The 23,129-nt window shown below is 44.9% G+C and overlaps 1 protein-coding gene across 1 annotated transcript in view; it reads left to right on the top strand.

Annotated features, from left to right (window-relative positions):
* Positions 1-18,112: 18,112 nt before the first annotated feature.
* MARCHF4 (membrane associated ring-CH-type finger 4) overlaps positions 18,113-23,129 on the top strand; it is a 107,611-nt gene continuing 102,594 nt past the window's right edge. The window contains exon 1 of the mRNA XM_047720078.1: positions 18,113-20,570. Coding sequence (XP_047576034.1) covers positions 20,046-20,570 — 525 coding nt within the window. The 5' untranslated portion in view covers positions 18,113-20,045. The remainder of the gene's footprint in view (positions 20,571-23,129) is intronic.

Here is a 23,129-nt window from a genome sequence, read left to right as displayed (position 1 = left end):
GGACACCACGTCCTATCAGATCCTTCCCCCCAACCCCACCCACCAGATCCTACTATATAGATGTTCCTAAGTCTGCAAAATCAGAGGGTTGAATAGGATACTCTCCAGCCTTGTCCCCAGATCTTACAAACTGGTGGTTCCTAAAATTAAGCCACAGGCCTGGCAAAGTGAACAATGCAAAGGGAATCGAGTGGGGGTACTCCCTCTGAGCCTGGGATTCCGAGTGCCTTTTCCTACCATGGCCCTCAGTTTCCAGACACCTAGAGGGACATGGTAAAGTCACTTAGTCAGGAAGGGCCCTCAGGGAAGGGATCATGTCCATTTCATCCCTATACCCTTAGAGCCTAACAAATGCCGGGGCCCTCAGGATGTGTTTGATATTATAAAAGGAAGTGCTTCAAGATTACAGTGGCCTGAGCTGAGATGCTAGTTCTCTCTGACCATTCTGAGGGCTTCCCAGAATGCTGCCTTACCCATTGTTCAGGAACAAATCTATGAGGTTATTTATTTATTTGCAAAATAAAATAGTAAGATTTAATATGATAGCTATTACTAGTAATATTATCAATTGGTGAGGAAGAGTATACCAAAAAGAAGAATTTCAGTAAAGTCATGAACAATCCTCTGGCCTATTTCTCTCCTTTCCTCCTCCTCCTTTTTTTTTTTTTTCCACCTTTGCACATTAAAAAAAAAATCAACATATAATGTATTATTTGTTTCAGGTGTACAGGTCTGAGATTCATCAGTCTTACACAACACTCAGTGCTCTCCACAACACATACCCTCCCCAGTGCCCATCACCCAGCCACCCCACCCCTCCTACGTCCTCCACTCCAGCAACCCTCAGTTTGTTTCCTGAGATTGAGTCTCTTATGGTCTGTTTCCCTCTCTGGTTTCATTTTGTTTCATTTTTTTATGAGGTTATTTCATTCTGCCTTATCTGCAAGCTACTGCCTCAGCCCCTGACTTCCATGGCATTCCTACTGCATACAAGGGCCCTGTGACTGCCACTATTTCTACTTCTCCAGCCTCAAGGAAGTGGGGCCGCTGCTCACTGCTCTGTGTCTGGGTCCCGGACAGGTGCCAGCTGCTGTGTCAGCCACAACAGCGTCACTGAAACCAGGTTATATATCTTAAGAAGAACTTTCTCTAAGTCTGGGATTAATGAGAGGAAATTGTGAAAACTGAGAATGGTCAAAAACTCTTGCCCCATATCAAGCTCATCCTTTAAATCTGTTTCCTTGCTTGGCCCCTGGCTGACCTCCATGGACAAAGGGCAACTCTCCCCCTGCCGGAACATGTGCTCACACCAGAAATATCCTGGGGCTGTTCTTGGCCTTGACCCACCAGCTGAAGGTATACTCTGAAGAGAATAAATACACTTTTTTTCTTCCCAATTGAAGTCTCTCCTTATATTCCCACAGCCAACAACTGTTTAAAGTCTCGCCAGGACCATCAACAATGGGAGGATCCATCTGCTTCCAGGGCAAGCCATCCCCCACGCCCCATCTTCCCCACCCCCTGCCACCAGGGTGTGTCTGGCCCAGATAAGATCATCTTGCCAATTGGTCTGACATTAATCCATTTATTCAACTGGGTTCTCCTGTCTTATCCACCGGCACCTAGTAAATGTATGCATGCATCATCTGACCAAACCCAAGGCATCCACACGAATCCCAACCAATCAGCCCTACACCAAGCATCTTCTTAAGTATTCAGAGAGCTTCCCCTTCACACCAGAGCTTATAAATTCTTAGCACAACTCCCAACCCCATCAACACTACCCTCCCTTCCTGTGGCCCTTGTCTGTTCCCCAAGCCCAAAACCATTAATCACTCTGCGGCCTGCCAGGCCCTTTCTGTCAGCAACCGTTCCCTCTAACCCTCCCTGTCCATCTTTCTCCATTGCCCCAGCCTCTCACAGAGCAGAGTGGAGGCTCACACCTGTCTGAATGGGATGGACAAAATCAATGAACAGGGTTCCGAACCTCTCCCCCTGCCCCTCCCTACCCTTCACCATTTCATCCCTCTACTTCTCAGGAGCATGCCAGGATTTTCAATTTCTTTCTGGGATTGGTCCAAGGGAAGTGACGACAAAAGGAAATGGGAAAGGATTTAGGGGAAAACGGGAGCAACAATGATTGGCGCACCCTGCAGAGCTCTGGAAGGCTTCTGGTGGGCTGCAGCAGGCGCCTGGGAAAGTTCCCCAACTTGGACCCAGATTCCCACGGGGGAAGAAACCTAGATACGAATGCGAGGGAGATGCAGAATCTCCCCGCCTGTCAGCATCTTCACCTTAGTTTTGTTAAAGCCTGCTGCCTAATTTCTTCAAAGCCCTGGTCATATGGCATGAATGAATTGAGTGACTGGCGTCTCAGTAGGAGCCAAAACTCGAAAGTAGGCCAGTCTCGTCTTCTCTGAGCTCCGGGCAGTATTAGCTCTTTGTGCTAAAAGGAGCAGACACAAGGGCCTCCCTTCCACTCCCAGGAAACTTTCACCGTGACCTGCTGGGAAACATGCTCCATCCTTTGTCGTCTAAAACCTTCGAGACTCTAATGGCAGGAATCACAGGCCCGATAAGAAGGGAGGGTGTCATAGGCAGGTGGGTAGAGAAGATATTTTTAGGCAGCCAGAACCTCAGAGAACCCATCAAATCACAGAGGCCCGCCCACTCCACCTGTGTCAGCTTTAAACTTGGATGGAATTTTCAGTGGCACAAAAGATGCTGTGCCTCCTGCTGCTGGGAGGGCCCGTTCTCCCACTCTGCTGTCTCCAGCTAACCCCCCTCCAACATCCAGCTGGCTCTGGCTCAGCCTAAGGGAGGGCAGGCAGCTGAACTAGCTTTACCAGAAGGGCCTTTCATCCCAGCTGAGGAGGACGGTCCCGGCTGTCCCAGAGCTTCCCAGGGCTGCGGACACAGCTGCTCCAGATACCAAAGCACGTGTTTTCATGGGCGCCACCGACTGAGAATATTTGGATGCTGGGACAGTGGTTTCTAGCACTTCAGGAAAGCCTGGCCAAGTCCCCAGTCTCTGCAGGGACTGTTCCAGAAAACGAGACGTGATATCTGGTAGCTGAAGTGAGGGAGGATGAACAGGAGTGGTAAGAGTCAGGACACGTGGCTTCTGGTCTGGGCTCTGCCACTTGGGAACTGTGTGATCTTAGTCATCATTCCCCCTCCCTGATCCTCGGTTTCCTCCTGGGCAAAAATGAAAAAGTCAGATAGGATGTATCTAAGTTTACGTTTTACTCTTTCCTTTTAGGGAGCCAACAGCCTTCAATTCGATCAAATAGCTACAGGGAGCATCTAGACAAAATCTAGCATGAGTCAGTGGAATTCAAAACTGGGAGAAGTTGTCCATATTTGAGGGCCACGCTTTGCTTAATGTTATTAATATTTTGGGCAGGAATATTTTGTATCCTTGGGGAGGTAGGCTGGGGAGGTTGCGAAGTGCCTTATTCTGCTTTACTCGCTGGTATGTACACATCCGAAAGGTTCAGATTAATTTGGGTGAACTGGTATCTTAAATACTCACATCTCTTGCTTACTCTGAGGTGACTTTCTGATGTTAGAGGCTCTATTCTTCTTTCATCTGTATCAGATCATTTTTTAATTGCAAGGGACAGAAGACCCAACTCTAATGGACTAAACCCAAGCAAGGAAAATGTATTGTCTCATATGTATGAACCATCGTTACTAAAATACATTTCTTCTTTCCTCTCAGCTCTGATCATCTGTATTTTCTCAACTCTTAGGTAGGATCTTCCTTTTGATCACAGAAAAACATCTAGAAACTCTCAGGGTCACATTCATCCACATTAAAGTCTTCATTGGCTGGGATAATTTGGGCAGCAGACAACAGAAAATCTGATTCAAGTTAGCTTAATCAATGAGGGAAATCTTCCCCTTACTCAACAAAAAATCCAAAGATGTAGCACAATCCAGATTGGTTAATTAAGTGCCTCGATAACGTCATCGAGGAGCCAAGTTTTCCTACTCCTTTATTTTCAGTATCAATTTTTCTCTCAGAATGGTCCCTCCCCCACATGGTCACACATGGCTGTTGGAATTCCAACTGTCATGTCTAGACATTGCAATATGCAGCAAAAGAAGTAAAACTTCCTCTTCCTCCTGCTTTTTCTTCAGAAAAAGGAAATGTTCCCAGAATCTTCTAGAAGACTTTTCATGTCTCAAGGGACAGAATGGTTCCACTTGTCCATTTTTCAACCAACAACTGACAAGTGGAATGCAATTATCATGTTAGCTTAGACCAATGATTTTTGACCAGAGAAGATGTTGTCTCACAACATGTCACAAAAGACACTTTTGGGCATGGACTGGGCATCAAGTAGGTAGAGGTCAGGGATGATACTAAGCATCCCACAGAGCACAGGAAAGAGCCGTCAGAACAAAAACTATCTGGTTCAACATGTCAGTAGTGCTGAGACTGAAAAACGTTGGCTTAGACAATTACCTAGAATGGAGTGGTTAGTGAAGAGTCAATCACAATGTCTTCCACAGTGTTCTATCCAGAAAACAACAGTTTTCATCCCAGCATTTCTAAGAAAATCTCACTATCATGTCCACCCCTGACCCCATTGTTTTGTATGGGAGGATGAGGTACAATGATTGGCTTAAGCCTAGGTCACATGTTCTACCTCTGAGTCAGGACGAGTCAACCCTACCTGAAGGTGAGAGTGGGGGGAAGAAGGCATGATACTGCAGAGAGAGCTGGGGATGGTAATCAAGACGAGGTGAATAGATGCTGGGCAGCAAAACAACATATGCCCACCACCCACCCTCCTCTCATCAAGAGGCTACGGAGGCAAGAACTGTGTTTGCACTTGGACTCAAAATAGCAGCAGCAGCAGCGGGAGGTCAGTGGGACTGTCTAGGAAGACTCTGGACTGGTGCCAGTGAATTCTTCATTGCACACGGTAGGTAGACGTCCTGTGGCTTTAATTACCTCCATCTAGGCAGCTCCTTTCACCCAAGGAGATGCTCAGTCAGCCTGGCACAGTGAAAGCAGGAGAGGCAGAGAAGAGGGAAGGAGTGAAAGAGGTGGTGGCTAAGAAGTGTTCAGAGAGAGGGAGAGCTGAGGCACAAGTGTGTTGTGCGTCCCCAGCCTCAGATGACTACTCCGCCCTGGAACTGAGCTCTATGCACTGCATCACCCAAGCCCCTTTGTCCTCTGGCTTATGGCTGGGCTACAGTTGACATCACCAGGAGGTGAAAGGGAGGGAGGAGAGAGTCAGATATTTATTTCTCCGGATTCTTTCTTGCTGTCACTGTTCTTACAGTGGCTACGTTCCATTATGACCAGTGCTTCTGTTGAGTCATTCTTCTTTCATGATGTTTCTTTCATTTAGACTCCATCATACCACTCCCTCCCTTTGATCCTTCAGAACTAAAAGGGCCATTAACCCCTGCAAGTCACCTTCTTGAGTGGCTTAACACTCCCTATTGCTTCCCTTATTCTTAACTACGCATTTGTATATCATAGCTTCAGTAGAAAGTCTCAGAGTGTGTTGTCTGGTTCCTCTAAGAATCCTGACTCATGCAATAGGCAGGTGGCAGAAAATATGGATGAATGGAAAAGGAGATGTGGTATATGCATATATACAATGGACTATTACTTAGTCATCACAAAGAATGAAATCTTGCCATTTGCAATGACACGGATGGAACTAGAGGGTATTATGTGAAGCAAAATAAGTCAGAGAAAGACAAATACCATATGATTTCACTCATAGGTAGAATTTAAGAAACAAAACAGATGAACATAGGGGAAGGGAAGGACAAATCAAATAAGATAAAATTTGAGAGGGAGGCAAACCATAAGAGATGCTGAATCTAAAAAACAAACTGAAGGTCACTAGAGGGGAGGTGGCTGGGAGGACAGGAATAATTGGGGGTTGGGCATTAAGGAGGGCTCTTGATGTAATGAGAAACTGTGTCTTATATGCAACTGATGAATCACTACATTCTACCTCCGAAACTAATAAAAAAAATAGGCAGGTGACAGGTCCAGGATCCACTGAGCCACACTGTCATACCCGGTGTTACATGCTTTGATCACACCCAGTGTTCTATAAGTCTAAAGGATAGTCATTCATACTTGTTCTTTAGTACCTAGCCTTCTTGGGAAGCCTACTAGATAAAATTATGGATTTTAGGGTTATTATCCCTCTCCACTTCCAGTCACTGCCAACATATTACCCTATTGTCTAAGTAAGTAGAAAGTGTGCTGACGATGTTGTATTTGATAATGCTACCTACCATTTCTTGAACACTTATAAGATGCCAGATACTGTGCCAAACACCTTATATGCTTCACCTCATTTAATTTGCACAACAAACTTATGGGTTAAATACTATTCTTTTTCCTGTTTCATAGCTGAGAGAACTGAGACTCAGACAGTTAAGTAACAAAATGAAACAGCTGGTAACTATGGTTATTAATGCTAGTGGTCACCAATATTTCTGATTCTCTTCCCCTTCCTGAATAATGAAATATATAGAAATAGACACACACACACATATAGAAAACTATATTTCTCATCTTTCTTTGCAATTGGGGAAGGTCTTGTGACTAGCATTCTCAGTGGTTTATGACTTCAAGTAATAAGGTGCTTCTGGACTGACATATTTCAGAGCCAGCATGTCACCTGCAATTCTGATTCCTCTGCCTCTGCAGTCATGATAGCATGTGTTGAGATGGGATGCCATTAGATTAAAGCAGCCTGCCATGCTGAGCACTACATGAAGGGAGCTGCTCTGCAGAGTTACTCAGACCTGCACTGACTTGGTGGAAAGGCAAAATAAACTTTTATTGTGTTAAGAAACTGGAAATGTGGTGCTGTTTGTTACTGCAACATAACCTAACCTGTGCTGACTGAAAGAGTGGAGAAGCTGGGATCAAATACAAGTCTTTCTGAGCCAAAAGGCAGTGTCCTTAACCACTAAGCAATATTGCTTCTCTCTGCCTCTTTCTCCAAGAAGACTTCTTAGAAGTTGTCAATATGGAAAGATGAGAGAAAGGGAGCATGTGAAAGGAATGTGATACTTGTAAATCCTCTTACTAGAGGAATAAAAGAGTTAGGAAAGAGATCAGGAGAACATCATGCCTGTCTTTCTTTTGGTCATTATATCAACAAAAAATAGTAAAGAAAAAAAAAAAGAATTCCTTGGGAAAATTTTTATAACTGGGGCCTCTGGCATTTTTGCATATGGCCAGGGGATTAATTGCAGCTGCTCCTCATTGGAAATAATTTTGCAGCTCATCTTTAGGGAAGCATAGATGGGAATGCTCTCTACTTTGGAAGAGAAGTTCCAAGCTATAATGCTTCTGCCTGAAAGCAGGATAGAACCTCCATTCTGGGTACTATCTCCCTGTCCGGTTTTTCTTCCTCTTAGTTCAATAAAGACAACTTGTTGGTTTAAGAAAGTTTATTAACCTCAACCATTTTCTCTTTTCAGCCTTCTTTGACCTGCCATTCCCAAATTCCAGGATTGACAGGCCACGTCTTTGTTTTGGAAAGAACCCAGGTAATGAGGCCAGTGTCCCCATATCTAAAGGCACTTTGTGTAATAAATCACAGCTCCATAAGGTTACTAGAAAACCTGAGTTTAAAGGGATTACTTTGGAAACCAAGATGCTAAGATGACTTTGTTTTCTCCACTGAAGAAGATAATTCTATTGTGGGTGAAAAAGTTTTGACAAGGAAGGTGGCACCAATTGCCCATATATTCATATACCTATGGATGAGAACATGGACCATCCAGTCTTACCCATGTTCCCAAGCATGTGTATATGGGCCCCCGAACTGGAAACAGCTATGGGAGGATTTGCTAATTAGCATCACGTTTACACATTTATTGTCAACTATAATTACTTGTTTATTAGAACAGAGGCTTCCCTGTTTATTATAGTCATTATGGTTTGTCAGTAAGGGATAATGTGCTTGAATTTCACAAGTATGTATGAATTGCACAAATCTTGCCAGTCTTCGCTAGGACCAACTCTCAATGAAAATGCTCAGAGAAGATAATTCTCAAGGAGGCACACAATTTTATTTCACCTAATAAAAAGTTATCCTGTCCAACAGAACTGCAAACTGTCTCCTCAGCAAGGAATGTGCATCATGCTCCATCCGACTTAGCAGTAACCTATGTTTCTGGTCAGTGGTATTAATACTAGGCATTGTGCTTGGCACTTACTTGATATGTGTGTTCTTTTCCGTTCTCACCACACCCTCTAAGATGGGGATCCATGTTGCCATTTTCTAGATAAGGAAACTAAGGCTCAGAGAGGTCACATGACATGCCCTGAGAGACATGCCTAGGAGGAGCATCCAGGCCTTTCTTACTACAAAGCCCATGTCTTTGTTCATTCTATACACACACACTGCTCACACATGTTCCCCACCTAAGTAAACTGGAAGAGAATGTTTTGGCTGAGCTAATTTTTCTGGGGCATCAGAACTGTAGGGGTGTATATAAAAGGGAATTGCTGGGTGACAGGACCGTGAGGTAGAGTCTCAAGATTAGAAAACCAGAGCTGAGGTGTGACAGCACGTTAGTGTAGGGGAGTTGGTGCGGGGGGGGGAATGTTGTGTTGTTTGCTGAAGATGTTAGAAAAAACATGATGCTCAGCTGGAAATTTGGAAGACCAAAATTTATTCATTTGGCTGTTATGGATGGGGTTGGACAATCAGGACCTTAAAAAGTCATTCATTAGGTTTCTGATCATATTTAAACCTTTTTGTTTTTGCAGATGCTTTTGGTGGTGGTGGTGGTGGAGGTGGGGGGCAGAAGTTGCAGCATGTGAAGAGTGCCATGCATTGAGTGGTCTCTGGCTGTGTCAGCACAAGGAGTTAGGGGTCCCTGCATCATAAGGGGAATAGCCAACTGTTATTGAGAGTTCGCTATGTGCCAGAAGCCATGTTAAGTGTTTTACATTAATTTTCTCATTTAATCTTTATATCATGCTGCAAGATTGTTTCTATTTTGTGTACAGATAAGGAAATAGGCATGGAAGGATTGAGTGGGGTGGCCAAGGTCAGACAACCAGGAACTATCAGATTCAAGACTCTGTCCCACATTATCTGCACTAACCGAATTCTGATACATGCCCATATACTATACCCTTTATTAACTTGACTCCAGTTTATGAGAATGCATCCTGGACTTCTCGAGGCAAATTTGTGTTTTCTTACTTTCTTATAAAGAGTTATTTACTCATACACAGTAAAGTGCACAAATATTTAGTGGATAGCTTAATGGATTTTTGCACAATTAAATAGTCATGTAGCACTCTCTATATTCACAGCTATATCCAATCTGAAAAGTTAGAGATGATAAATATCACAGGAAATGAAGGTGCAGTTTAAAAATTTCCAGTTAATATTGTTTAGAATATAGTGATATAGCCTGCACAGGGATGGTATTACGTATATCTTCTTGGTATTGGTTATAGAGCTCAGGTCTTCCTTATTTTGGAGGGAATCCAGACACTTAGGATGTATGAGGTGCAAGTTAGCATAAATCAGGATGCTAAGGGGCTTTCTTCGGTTTTTATTAACTCTTTTCACATCTCAATCACAAATAAACTTTTGTGCTCTCCACATAAAGAGACGACATGTTCTGCGAATTCCCCAGGACAAGGAGGGTATATAAATTCAAGGTTTTATTATTGCTATGTATGTATCTAAAAATCAATATTTCTATCTGTCTGGCTATCGATCTACATGTGCACATCAGACAGCCATTTAAAATAGGCTCTTTTTAAAGCCACATTGCATTAAGTGAGTTTTCTGTTAAAATGGGTTATATATATAGCACATGGCTGAAGTTTGCCAGGTGTGGGTATCATTGTACATGTGTGAACCAGGGGGAGTTCATGGTATAAGTACAGATTATATTTCTGTTTAGGATTACATATGTATGTGTACATCTCAGGTGCCTATAATTCCATGCATAGTCACATGTCACTGTTCCCAAAGAGAGCTGGTTGGTGAAGGGTTTGGTCCCCACAAAGGACAAAAGCCCTCATGCTCTGGAACCAGGTGTGGGATAGACCATCAAAGGCACATCCAGTGGAGCCTGGGGACTCTTCAGCTGAGACCACTTCTTTCTTTGTCCAAGGATGACTCTGAGCAGGCAACTGCCCTTTCAGCACAATTGAGAACCAGATTCTGTCTTTCATGTTCACTGTGTCATTGCAGGCTTTTTGAATATTTAATAATACGATTTGCCTTCCCAGGAACAGAACTTGAAGATGCTTGAGTAGACACTGGTACAGTAGGTGTGCAGGAGGGCTGTGATGATATGGAGCAGGCTGGCAAGTCATTCCCCTCCAGGAGCATCCCCAAACTGAAAACCCCAACAGATGGCTCTGAGCTAAGAATGTGGCATGGAAAGGAGGCCATGCAGGTGGTTTCAGGCACCAGTCAGGAGGCTTACAGAGGAAAAGGAAGTGCTGGTATCAAGTGACCATAGCATGTGGTGAGAGGGAAACCAGAGACTTATTTTCCACTAACATATAAGAGCTCGGCTCAAATTCAGGCTAACGCAGTGTATTTCACTCAGTGGCACAGCTGGAATGAACCACATCACTCTTCTGATCCCAAGCTAACATTTTACAGACTGGAAAACTGAGACCCAGAGGACAACTGATCTCTGAAGTTGCACAGCTGATTAGAGGGCAAACTGTTCATATAACACAAGAATCTATTTCCATTCTTGAAATGGTTAAGTTGTGCTGCGGTAACAAACAGCACCACATTTCCAGTTTCTTAACACAATAAAAGTTTATTTTGCCTTTCCACCAAGTCAGTGCAGGTCTGAGTAACTCTGCAGGGCAGCTCCCTTCATGTAGTGCTCAGCATGGCAGGCTGCTTTAATCTAATGGCATCCCATCTCAACATATGCTACCATGACTGCACAGGCAGAGGAATCAGGATTGCAGGTCACATGCTAGCTCTGAAATGTGTCAGCCTGGGAGTACTTTTCCCCTTGAAGTCACAACCCATTGACAACACTAGTCACAAAACCCTCCCCACTTGCAAAGAGAGGTGAGAAATAACAGTTTTCCATGTATCCAGGAAAGGGAAGAGAATCAGAAATATTGGTGACCACTGAAATTAATGACCATAGTCATTTATCAGCTGTTTGATCTCAGGCAAGTTCAGTTTCCTCTTCTATAAAATGGGGAAAATGATAATATCTAACCCATTCGTTTTTTGGTGCAGACTAAATGAGAAAAAGCATATATAGTGCTTGACACAGTGTCTGGCATCTCGTAAGCATTCAAGAAATGGTTGGACCTCTCATTCTTTCCCTACTAAGCAACCAGAGTGACCTTTTAAAAACAGAAATCTATTACCTAAAATTCCTTAGTGGCTTCCCAGTTCACTTAGAATTAAGTGCAATCTCTCTCACCATTTTTACAGTATCTACATGATATAATTCTTGTTCTCCTCTTTAGTTTCATCTCCCATCACCTCTTCTCGTTCCTTAGTCTCCCATTACTTTGGCCTTTTTGCTGTTCCCTTAACAAGTTACATCATTCCTGCCTTGAGCTCTGTGCTTGCAGCTTCTGTAACTGGAATACTGCCTCAGATCTCCACATCATTAGTTCCTCTTCACATCTTAGGTCTAAATTCAAGAAGCCCTCCCTGTCCTCACCATCTATTACCCTCCAGTCTACACACTGGCTACTGGGTCATTCCCTATCACACATTACCCTGTTTAGTTTCTTTATTATTATTGTTGTTGTTGCTGCTGCTGTTTTTGTTATTGTTATCTTAAGTAGGCTCCATGCCCATGTGGAGTCCAATGTGGGGCTTGAACTCATGACCTTGAGATCAAGACCAGAGCTAAGATCCCGTTGGTTGCTTAATGGACTGACCTACCCAGGTGCCCCATAACTTGTTTAGTTTCTTTCTAGCACTTATCACAGTATGAAATTAACTTATTTATTTGCCTGCTTCTCTGTTTTCCACACTGGGATGTGAACTTTGTGAGAGCAAGGCCTTCATCTATCTTGCTCTGTATTGTATCCTCATCACTGAGAACGGTCTAGGACTCCAGGGGTGAACGCACAAATCTCTGCTCAGCACTTGTCTATATCATTATGTTGCCTCTTTTTGATATTGATTTGGAATGTGCTCTTTCCTCACTCATGTCCGGAGAAGAATATCAACTTCTAGCAGGGAAGTGGCCACCCTGCCCATGTAATGGCTGGTAACTGGAGGGTGGAGGCCTGACTTTGAGCTTTATCTTCCAAGTCAGTTTCTCCACAGTGGAACTCAAGTACCACCGGTTTCAGAATTGCCCAAGGAGCTAGTAGGAAATACATATCCCAAGTCTATAATAGATGAGGAAGTAAAAATCTCTGGAGGTGAGAGTCTACTGGGAAATCTGCACTTTTAACAAGCACCACAGGTCATCTTAGAGGCATACTTCAGCTTCAGAGGAGCCCTCTTAAGTCTTAAGTTCAGTCCACCAACTAAGCATACAAAATATTTGTGCTTTTTCCTGGTGAGTACTCACATTTATACTTGCATTGCATCTTTATCAAACTGTCTGAGGTCAGAGTAGAGTTGCTTGGGGCATAGAAAGCATGGGCACAATGACTGATGTTCTCAGTGCCTTTATGTAAGAGTTACCAATTGCTGTGTAAGAAATTACCCCCAAACTTAGTGTGTTTCTTACATTTGGGGCACTTTTTTGCTCATTAGAAACTCCTTGAGAAGGATGGAGTGTCGTGACAATAAGTCAGGGGCAGAAGTAGAAGAGAAAATTAAAACTATTTCAGATGACCCCTTACCGGTGGCTCAGTAAAAAGCTTAGATAATGAGGAGCCTGGGCTTTGGTTAAGGCGAGGCTGTAATAATTGCTCTGGATTCTTGTGATCCATAATTGAAAGAGGTCTAGGGCCTGGAGTAATGACTTTGGTGATGATGATGATGGTCACAATCCATTTAACAAGTGAGTATTGAGCACCTACTACATGCCATCACTGACCTAGGCACCTAGGGATTGAAATGAACAACAACAAAAAATCCCTGCCCCATGAGCTTAAATTCTAGAAGAGGAAATGGAAGGAAATGATGCTAGTTAGCATCTCCCTTCCTGTCTGAAGCATTTCCTTCTTATGAATTCTCAATAAAGAGGGGCTTAGTCTCTACCAAGTCCTCAGGTTCAGTGAGGGACCTCCAAAACTTTATTTCTTCCAAGGCTTGCAGTTGGATATCTACTCAAATACTCATGTATTTCCTTACATCCTAGGAAATGGACTCTGGCTGAGCGGTAGATGTCTCTGTATGTGTGTGTTGGGGAAGGGGCTGTGATAGAGTACAGAGGGTTTAAAACAACCACATTTATCTCATGCCTTCTGTAGGTCAGGAATTCAGGCAGAGCTAAGCTGTGTCCTCTGGCTTAGCTTCCTTCAAAAGGCTACAGTTGAACTGTTGGCCAGGGCTACAGTCATCTCAAGGCTCAATTGGGGAAGGATCCATTTCCGAGCTCACTCATATGGCTGTTGGCTAGATTTGCTTCTTCATGAGCTGTTGGACTAAGGGCCTTGGTTACTTGCTGCCTCTTGGCTGGAGGCTATCCTCCATTCCCTGCCTCTCCATAGTGCAGCTCACAACATATCCATCAGAGTGGACAAGTGAGAAGAGCGAGAGAGAATGAGAGCAAGATGAAAGTCAGCCTTTTGCCTTTTGTAATCTGATCTCTGAAGTGATATGCCATCACTTTTGCTGTATTCTATTTACTAGAAGCAAGTCACTAGGTCCAGCCCACACTCAAAAGGGGGGGATTACATAAGGGCTTGACTACCCAGAGATGGGGATCATGGGGAACCCTTTTAGAGGCTGCCTACCACTACCTTAGCCTGAGTTTTAAACATGGGACACAATATGGCAGCAGATAATAACGGTGTGGGGATTCTATGTGGAACAGAAATTTAATTTAAAAGGCACTGTGGCATCATAAGAAGACATAGACTTTAGGTTGAGAGACAGTGTTACAATCTCAGCTTTGGTATTCACCAGCTGTATAATCTTAGACTTAGTTATTCTGAGCCTCAGTTTTCTCACCCCCCAAATAAGGAAAATACCCACTACCTAACAAGTTTTTAAAATAAAAGAATTACGGGGCACCTGGGTGGCTCAGTGGGTTAAAGCCTCTGCCTTCAGCTCAGGTCATGATCTCAGGGTCCTGAGATCAAGTCCTGCATAGGGCTCTCTGCTCAGCAGGGAGCCTGCTTCCCCCTCTCTCTGCCTGCTTTTCTGCCTATTTGTGATCTCTCTCTCTCTCTGTCAAATAAATAAATAAAATCTTAAAATAAAATAAAATAATCACTTGGATAAGGCATTGATTAAAATGCATTTTCCCAAGTTCTCCTCAAGAAATTCTTATTCGGTAGACCTAGGTGGCACCTATAATTTCTATTTTTAATAAATGCACAGATATTTCTAAGTATATATGAGAAAGGCATGTGGCTCAGTACATGGTAGCTATTGATGATTTGCATAACTTTAATTCTGCAATTATTCTTGATGAACTATATGTTTGAAGAGACCCAACTGATATAGTAGAAAGAAAACTACACTGAAGATCAGAAGATGTAGAAGTTTGAGCTCTTTCTGACACTGACTTTGCTGTGGGATCTTGGGCACACAGCCACCTAATCTTTCTGGACCTCTTTTTTGTTTTTGTTTTGTTTTCTTTTCAGTCTCTGTAAAATGTCTTCTAGCTTTAGTACTATCTGTCTAGATAAAGAAGAAACAGTAGCAGTTAGTATGAGATCACTTTAGGACTCCCCTGTTTAAAGAAGCAAGTGCAATGACCTCCATAAGTCTTTTCTGAAATCTTCATCTCCTGGTATTTATTCCTAAAGACTATTCCTTGGAGCCTCTCATTCTTCTACTCTTCTAATTCATATGACCCCAGCATCTCTGTATGTAATGAAATATATTTGAAAAACAACCTCATTTAAAACACTAAACCTATTAAGGAGCTGAGAACTTTCTGGCATGAAATGAAAAATATTGATTGCTTCTCACCTGTTAGCAATGAAATCACATCCAGTTAATTAACCTGCTCAGTGATAAAGTTTATTACCACACTCACCTTCAGCTCGAAATCTTTAAAACCATTAAAACAAATAACTGGTCAATGAGTAAATCTTCTCCCAGATTGGCATTCAGGGCCTTCTATGATCTGGCTCCAGCCTACCTTTCAGACTTATCTTCTAGCTGCTTAATTTCAAGCACCTATGCTCCAGTCAAATGGAAGAACTAAAGTACTCAGCATCCCCTCCTCGTATACCTTAACTTACATCTTAATTCAGTTCAAATGTCACTTTTTGAAAAGGTCTTTCTTGGAGATGTGGCATCTTCACTTCTCCCCACCTTCGCTAAGACATAAACATAGTTACCTCCTTATTTTAAACACTCCCCAAACCTCTTACACCTTTGTAGCATTTATTATTTTGTACTTTATATTATGATTATGTACATATTTATACTACTACACTTTTGAGGATGAGATTCCAACCAATCCATTCTTGTGTTGCCATCTTCCAACACAATGCCTTGCCTACCATTGGTGTTGGCGTTCAGTAAGTATTTTTTGAATACTTGAATGGAGACCCATTGATTTTTACATTTCCATTACTGTGGCTTTTACTCTTGGGGCTCACAACTTTTGTTTTATCAACAGCATTAGGAGACACTCACTGAGGTGCTTTTCAGGATTTACATTATATTCAAAATAGAGCCCTCAAGCCTTCCAGTCTTTCTGAAGACAGCCCTGTTGTTGCTCCCTGTGCATAGTAGCCTCCTGTTTCTAGGAATCTTCTTCCTTTCAGTGGAAAGGTTGGGAAAGACAGTCTTATGGATATCACCCCTTTCTTTAACTCTGAATACAGGTTTTGTATGGCTCTTCTATCTTCTACCCCAATTTACTTGCACGACATACTTGAAACTAGGATTTTATGAGGATTAGCATTTTATAAGACCCTGAAGTTCAATTTTAGGTAAAGTAGATATTCAGTCATGTCTGAGAGCACTCACATGAATCTCTTTTGGTTGAAGGGGAGAAATAAGGTCGCTTCACTGAAGCAAAAAGGCCCTTCTTTCATTTAGCATTCATTTTCTTGATCACCCAGTAGGGTTTAGGCACTATGTTTATAGGCTGAAGTTGCAAACATAAATACTGGTCCCTGCCTTCAAAGAGCTCTATGTCTTAAAGAGGGAGATGAATACATGATGAGATCATTATTTGTGCAATGTCAGAATCAGGCACAGGGTAATGTGGTACACAGAGAATTTTCCTTGAGAGCAGATGGATTTTTATAACAAAGAAATTCTCTTTTGTGGCAGAGTGGGTGTGCTGATATTCGTAATATACATATTATTTTGTAGTTGTTTTTGTAGTTATTTTTGTAGTATTCTCTTCCAACCACTCACCTTGGACCAGGGGTCAGCATCCATGGTGGGTGTTGAGGAATGATGCATACAAGCAGGCACCCCAGCTTAATCAAGACCCAGACTTAGGTCCTTGCTCCTTAGAGCTTGTAGGAATAAATCATTCAAGGAGATGGCAGCAAAGGGGTAGTTTTCTTATGATTCATAGGGCTCATCTTCACGCCAGTGATATTTTGGTGTGGAGATTTTACATGCTTCTCTGTCTGTGGCTCCAATATTTCCAAAGGCATTAACCATAGCTTTGTAGATGACTCATTGGGATAGCTTGTCCATGTCTATGACCCTTGTGGTCTGTGTGTATTGAGGTGGAAAGGGGTTATGAAGAAAGGCAAGAAAGCAAACCTAAGTTTTAAATGACCCAAGTCTACAGCTGTAAGTACTGAGTTATTTGTATAGACCACTTTAAGTTTTCTTTTTCTTGCTCTTCACATTTGGGGACCCCTTACTATTTACTAGAAACTCCTTGACAAGGATGAGATAGGGTGACATGAGTCAGAAACAGAAATAAAAGAGGAAATTAAAATCCATTTCAAATGACCTCTTGTCAGCGGCTCAGTTAAATGCTTGGATGGAGGGAAGCTGGAGATAGTGGTTAGGAGGAGGGTTAATATCGCTCTGGGTTCTCATGATTCACAGTTGGGAGAGGTCTATACCTTGGAGTAATGATGACTTTGATGATGGCGATGGTGGTCATATTCCATTCAACAAATATACATTGAGCACATACTACATGTCATTACTGACCTAGGCACAGAGGATTAAAATGGATCCAAACAACAGCAACAAACAAATCATGTCCTTTGGAACTGAATTTCTAGAAGAAACTGGCAAAAATGGTGCTGGCATCCCCCTCCCTCTCTGAAGCATTTTCTTCTTTTGAGTTTTTAGTCATGAGGGACTTAGTCTCCACCGAGTCCCGGAGTTCGTTAGAGAGTCACAAAACTTATTTTTTTTTTCCCCAAAGCCTGCAGATTTCTATCTGCTTACAATGTTTATGAGCTTGGAAATGGACTCTGGTTGAGATGTAGAAGGCTCTGTGTATGCGCGTTCAGAGGGCTGGTGATAGTGTACATTGGGAGGAAACCCTACAACCTTACTATCCACACTGATACGTTCCAGCTGGGGGAAAATGTACCCTGAATTGCTCCTTTCCACCCCACTTGCCTTTCTCCCTTTCTTGTTCCCTCCTCCCTTCCTTCCTAAATCCCTCCCTGGCCTCCTTCCTTTCCTTTCCCTTGGTCCCTCCCCATCTCTTTCCCTCTAACAGTTCTCCTCTTCTCCTCTCTCTCTCTTTCTCTCCCTAGCCTCTTTTCCTCTTGGCCCCTTTCCCTCCTCCATCCCTCCGCGGCGTCAGCGTCAGGCCCCTACTTGCGTGACGCGCGGGGTCTGGGTGGGAGCTGTCCATTCGCCTGGGGTGCTGAATGCAGCAGCGGCGGCCACGGCAGCGGCAGAGGCGGAGATAGCTGAGAGCCTTCTCCGCGGCAAGAACCTTGTTTCCATTTCTCGGACGGTCAACTCACCGCCCCGCCACCTTCCTTCCAGCACCACCCCTGTGGGAACTGAGCCAGGGGGGCAGCAGTCGCGGCGGCGGGTGCTGAGCAACGGCGGAAGACGAGACAACACCTGGCAGCAGCCTGGAATCTGATTTGCTTCCTCTCGCCTTTTATAAGAGATATATTTATATACGGCTTTGAGGAGTCGCGAGGACCAAGCCCCAGCCAAGTGCTGGCTGTCTCCCACCTCGGCCACACTGCTTCGTTTCCCCCTCCCCACCTGCAACTGGCACCGCAAACAAGCCTTACCTCGTTGCATCTGCGAGGAGGTAGCAACAGTGAGCCCAACCCGCCGGAGGCAGCCTAGAGGAGGGAGGGGCGTGGGGGGGGTGGCAGAGAGCCGGCCGAGGCCGCCCTTGGTGGGGGTAGTGAGGGCAGAACTGCCGTGAAGACCCGGCAGCCGCCCTCCTCCACCCCCACCCCTCCAGAAGCACCCATTCCTGATTATTTGAGAACCGAATTATTATTCTTCCACTAGTTTTATTTCATTTTTTATTGCCCTCCCCTCCTCACTCCCCAGCCGCCCCCACCCCTACGCCTGCCTCGCCTCTGGTTGCATGGCAGCACTGCCCGGGCGCGGGGGCTCAGAGCCGGCCCCCAGGGAAGGAGGAGGAGGAGGAGGATCATGAAGCCGGGAGTCGCGGCCGCGCGGGACGGCGAGCAGCAGCCAGAGGACGAGCCGGAGCAGCCCCGGCCCCGGAGACACCGGGACGCCGACCAGCATTCACTGCCGCCACCACAGCAGCATCGGCGGCCGCGGGCAGACTCGGAGCAAGAGGAGGAGGGCGACAACGGCCCAGAAGAGGAAGAGGAAGAGAAGGCAAGGCCACTCACCCGCCCGGATCTGCCCTTCTCCTGGCCTTTGCCCCTCGCCCAAAGGGACCTTTGATGGAGCCAAAGGGAAGGGGCCACGGATTTACGGGCTGCCGCAGGGGTGGGCTGGGGGCTGAGATCATGTAACTACTCCTTCCTCCTGTCTCTTCCCACACGCCCCTTTTCTCTACCCCTTCTTTCTGCTCCAGGGCCTCCTGTCCCCCCTACACACACCATTCCTCTAGCCAGGATCTTAATGCTCAGGAAGGAAGCTGCTCTGCGAGGGTTAAAGGATCTCCACCCCGCCTTCTTTCCCCTTCCTCAGTCCATTATTTTCCCATTTCTATTCTCCTAATTGGCTTTTCCCTCTTCCCTGCAGCTTTTTTGGCTGCAGAGGCAAAGCACAAGCCCCTTGCCCAATTTCACCTGCAAACCCCCTCCCCCCCAACTGCTCTCTTAAAAGCAACTCTGGTGCTTCTGGGGATTAATTGCCCCAGTTTTCTGCCCAGGAGAATTAAAACTTCTCCCAACCTCCTCTCCTCCCCACCGAACACCACCCCCCCCCCCCGCAAACCAATCTCCTGATACCTGAGGAAAACTATCTTCTCACTCTGCACATGCAGTGCTCAATTTTTCACTGAGCTGTTTTGCCTTAAGCCCAGCTCAGTCCACTCCAAATTTGATTTATAATCTTCTCCACCCTTTTATACAAAAGAAAAGAGATTTTCCACTGTCTAGGAATCTGAGAAGAACTGAAAATATCTTCTCCTGGGAAACTTTCTGACAACTAGAGACCTTGATCTCAAGGCCCAAAGAGCCCTTCCTCAACATTTTTTTTTTACCCCCCTTCCCATGCCAGTACCCCCAAGTCAAAGGCAAAAAGGAGGAAACTACCTGAGCAAAGCTAAGGTTGGTGGGGGGGTAAGGGGGAGGCAAGAAAACCTTTTTTGTTGTTGGGCTTTCCAGGGAGAGTTCAAAATCAGTGACTCACAGTTCTTCGTCCTGGGAACAATTGATTTGCTACTTTGAGGGGATGTAAGAAAAGCCAGTGAGAAAGCAGATCTCCCCCTTCATAACACAGCTCTGCTGTAGACCCCCCCCCCCCCAAACCATTCTACTATCTTCCTCTGCAAAGACTTCGGCTGCCCCTCCTGGGCTCTCTGCTTCCACTGGGCACATGCTGATACCCTTGAGTGGGCTGCTCTGGTGGTGGTGGTGGAGCTGCTGCTGCTGCGCCTGGTACCGCTGTGGATCGTGGGCCCCGGCTCCCCAGATGTTGCGCCACCAGGGTCTCCTCAAGTGCCGCTGCCGCATGCTCTTCAATGACCTGAAGGTTTTCCTGCTAAGGCGCCCCCCTCCAGCGCCCCTGCCCATGCACGGCGACCCCCAGCCCCCCAGTTTGGCGGCCAACAACAACACCCTTCCGGCTCTGGGTGCCGGGGGGTGGGCAGGCTGGAGGGGTCCTCGAGAAGGGGTGGGCAGGGAGACCACTCCTCTGCCACCTCCACCACCTTTGCCACCTTCTTCTGTGGAAGATGACTGGGGTGGCCCAGCCACAGAGCCACCCACGTCGCTGCTCAGCAGTGCCTCCTCAGATGACTTCTGTAAGGGGAAGGCTGAGGATTGCTACTCACTGGGAAGCAGCCTGGACAGTGGCATGAGGACCCCGCTCTGCCGCATCTGCTTCCAGGGGCCAGAACAGGTGAGACCCTTTTTCCCTTTTCCTGCTGCCTGATGGTGTCTCCAGATCTTGCAGATTACTACTCACCTGCTTGCCCTGGGGAGCCATTGTGCTGTCTTTAGTTTAAGAAATATATGTTTTAAGGGCTCCTCAGTGATGTCTTGTGGTTAAGTTTACCCAAAAGCCGTCTGGTACCTGGTAGAGCCTGTTTGGTTACTCAGTTGTACCCTAGTTTTTGCATTTTCCTCCAATGTTAGTGTCTTCAATTCCATCCAAAAACTCTATAAGCATCTTCAGAAGAGAAGATTCAGAAGTCAGAAGTGATAAAATGAAGGAAATTGGTGGTACATTCATGCTTGAAGCCAAGATATCTTTTCATATGATTTGTTGTTACTGGCATTTCCCTCAGCCCATCTTCAGTCCTAGATTCAAACTTCTTCCCTCTTTGGAGGGAAATATGCAGAGATCATCTTCTCTTTCCCTATTCTCACAGACTGACACACAAGCCCGACCCTATACTTTCACTTTGAACTACCCCCTCCCAAATGACACTGACATCCTCAGCAGTATATTTTAGTCAGTGAGGAAGAAATGGGGAGAGATTCTAGTCCCAAGAAGACTCTCTAGTTTGCTGAGACACTTCTTGGCTGACTCAAGTGTTTTTTTTTTTTCCTAGGTTGAAAGCAAATAGGTAAGCAGGTTGAGGGTGAGCTTAAGGGATATGGAGAAGGAAGTAAGGAAGCTTGTCATATCTACTCCCCTTCTCAGGCCTGAAGCACCTCAACTTAGAATATCCCTTAAACCCTCCCCATCCAGGGCAGGGATGCCAAGTATAATCATGCACTAGTCTGAAGGTCTTCCCTTCTCTGTTCATTCAGATTTTCACAGATAGACTCACCCCAGCCCTTCCAGCTCCACTTCCAATCTAGTGTCTGCTAGAGGCTGGAGAGAGTATGTGGACATTATCCTAGAGTCATGAATTATAGCAACACTTTCCACAGAATCCCAGATAGAAAAGTCTCATTTAAAAAATCTGATCTAGTTCGTGATCCTGGAGAAGGAATATTAAATTGCACCTTGGTCAAGGGGGTTCCATGGTCGCATCAGCCACTTTTTCAGTAGCTTCCCAGAAGTAGAGGGAAGATGTCTGGGTGCTTCCTGAACAAGGGGCAGAGCAGAATGCCATGCCAGTGATCTTGAGGAGGCTCTGGCTCTTGCTGAAGGCTTGCTCTGTGAGAGACAGGCTTAGCTGATACTTTTCATTCGTTTTATCTTTGCTCTGAATGGGCAACATACTTCAGGGACAGAAGATGAGTAGGGCCAAGAAGCCTGGGCATCATGAGAGGAGGTCACATAGATCTCAGTGTGAATAAATGTTTCTGAGGAGCTAAGCGTTGGATTCCTCCTTCTTGAGACTAGGCTTACTGAAGTCCCAAATTAAGTCCTGTCCAGAGTTGAGGACTCTTGTTAGGTGAGGAGTTCCAGGGCACCTGCTCAGGGCCCTTCATCCAGCCCTTCTCTCCACTTCCACTGGTGGGCACAAGGTGGAGTGGCTTGGCTGAGAGCAAGAGTGAGGCTTCACTTTAGGATGCTCCTGGTCAGCCTTTTGCCCCAATCAGGAGCCTCATCTTTCCCATAAGAAAGAATTGCTTAGCTTCCAAACTTCTTAAGCTGTTTTCTCCCATATGTGTTGGCTTAGGTCTGTGTGTCACAGGGGCTGCTGGGAGTGTGACTTCTGGCAAAAACACCCTTGTCTCTAGAAAACAGCAGGACTTGGAGGCCAATCTGGATGGTATTTCATGGTTTGAACCTCTTCAAATCATTCTATGCCTCTGGGCCCCTTTTCCAACTTCTGTGATTTAGAGGCACCTTTTACTGTCCTCCTTTTTTTCCTTGTAAGTGTGTTGGGAGGATTCAGAAGATAATGAGCCTGAAAACATCTTGAAAGGGATTAAAATACAATGGCAGGTATTTTGATCATGGAAAAGCAGTATTTTGTTGAAAAAAGGAAGAAGAAAAGGATCTTTAGGAATACTGTGAAATATCTGCATGTGATAGAGGATCTGGGCAGAGGTTAGGAGTTTTCCTTTCTTGTTCATTATTTTCATGGTGTGTCATAAATAAAGGACTGAATAAAAGAGCTAACACCAGTAAAGGAATGGGCTCTATTATTATGTGGAAGGAATAGGGGCATCGTGTTGGCATAAGACTGCATCAAGTCAAGCACTTCCTGCATATGGTGATTATATTTGGGGGGTTTTATTATTTGTGCAGGAGCCAGGAGATTTTAATGAGATTGTGCTATCATAGCAATAAGAGAAGCATGTGTTAGATATGAACATATTTTCCCTCTTTTTACTCAATTTTCTTCACAGGATTCAGTGAGAAAGGGCAACAAAGGAGATGGGGAAAACCCTCTAGAGTAGGAAGAGAGAGACAGACAGAAAGACAAAAGTGAAGAGCTGAGATGTCAGGATCTGATTTTCTGTTCAGGGAGCCAGCTGTCCGGCAGTCGTGCACATGTGGCTCTGAAGGGAGAGCAGTCGGCAGTCTCAGCGGCTGAATGTCATGGTCTTTTCT

Source organism: Lutra lutra, chromosome 3, assembly GCF_902655055.1.
Source record: "Lutra lutra chromosome 3, mLutLut1.2, whole genome shotgun sequence".
NCBI classification, from domain to species: Eukaryota; Metazoa; Chordata; class Mammalia; order Carnivora; family Mustelidae; genus Lutra; species Lutra lutra.
Note: the sequence above shows the minus strand (reverse complement) of the source record. Positions and strands in the feature narration are given on the sequence as shown.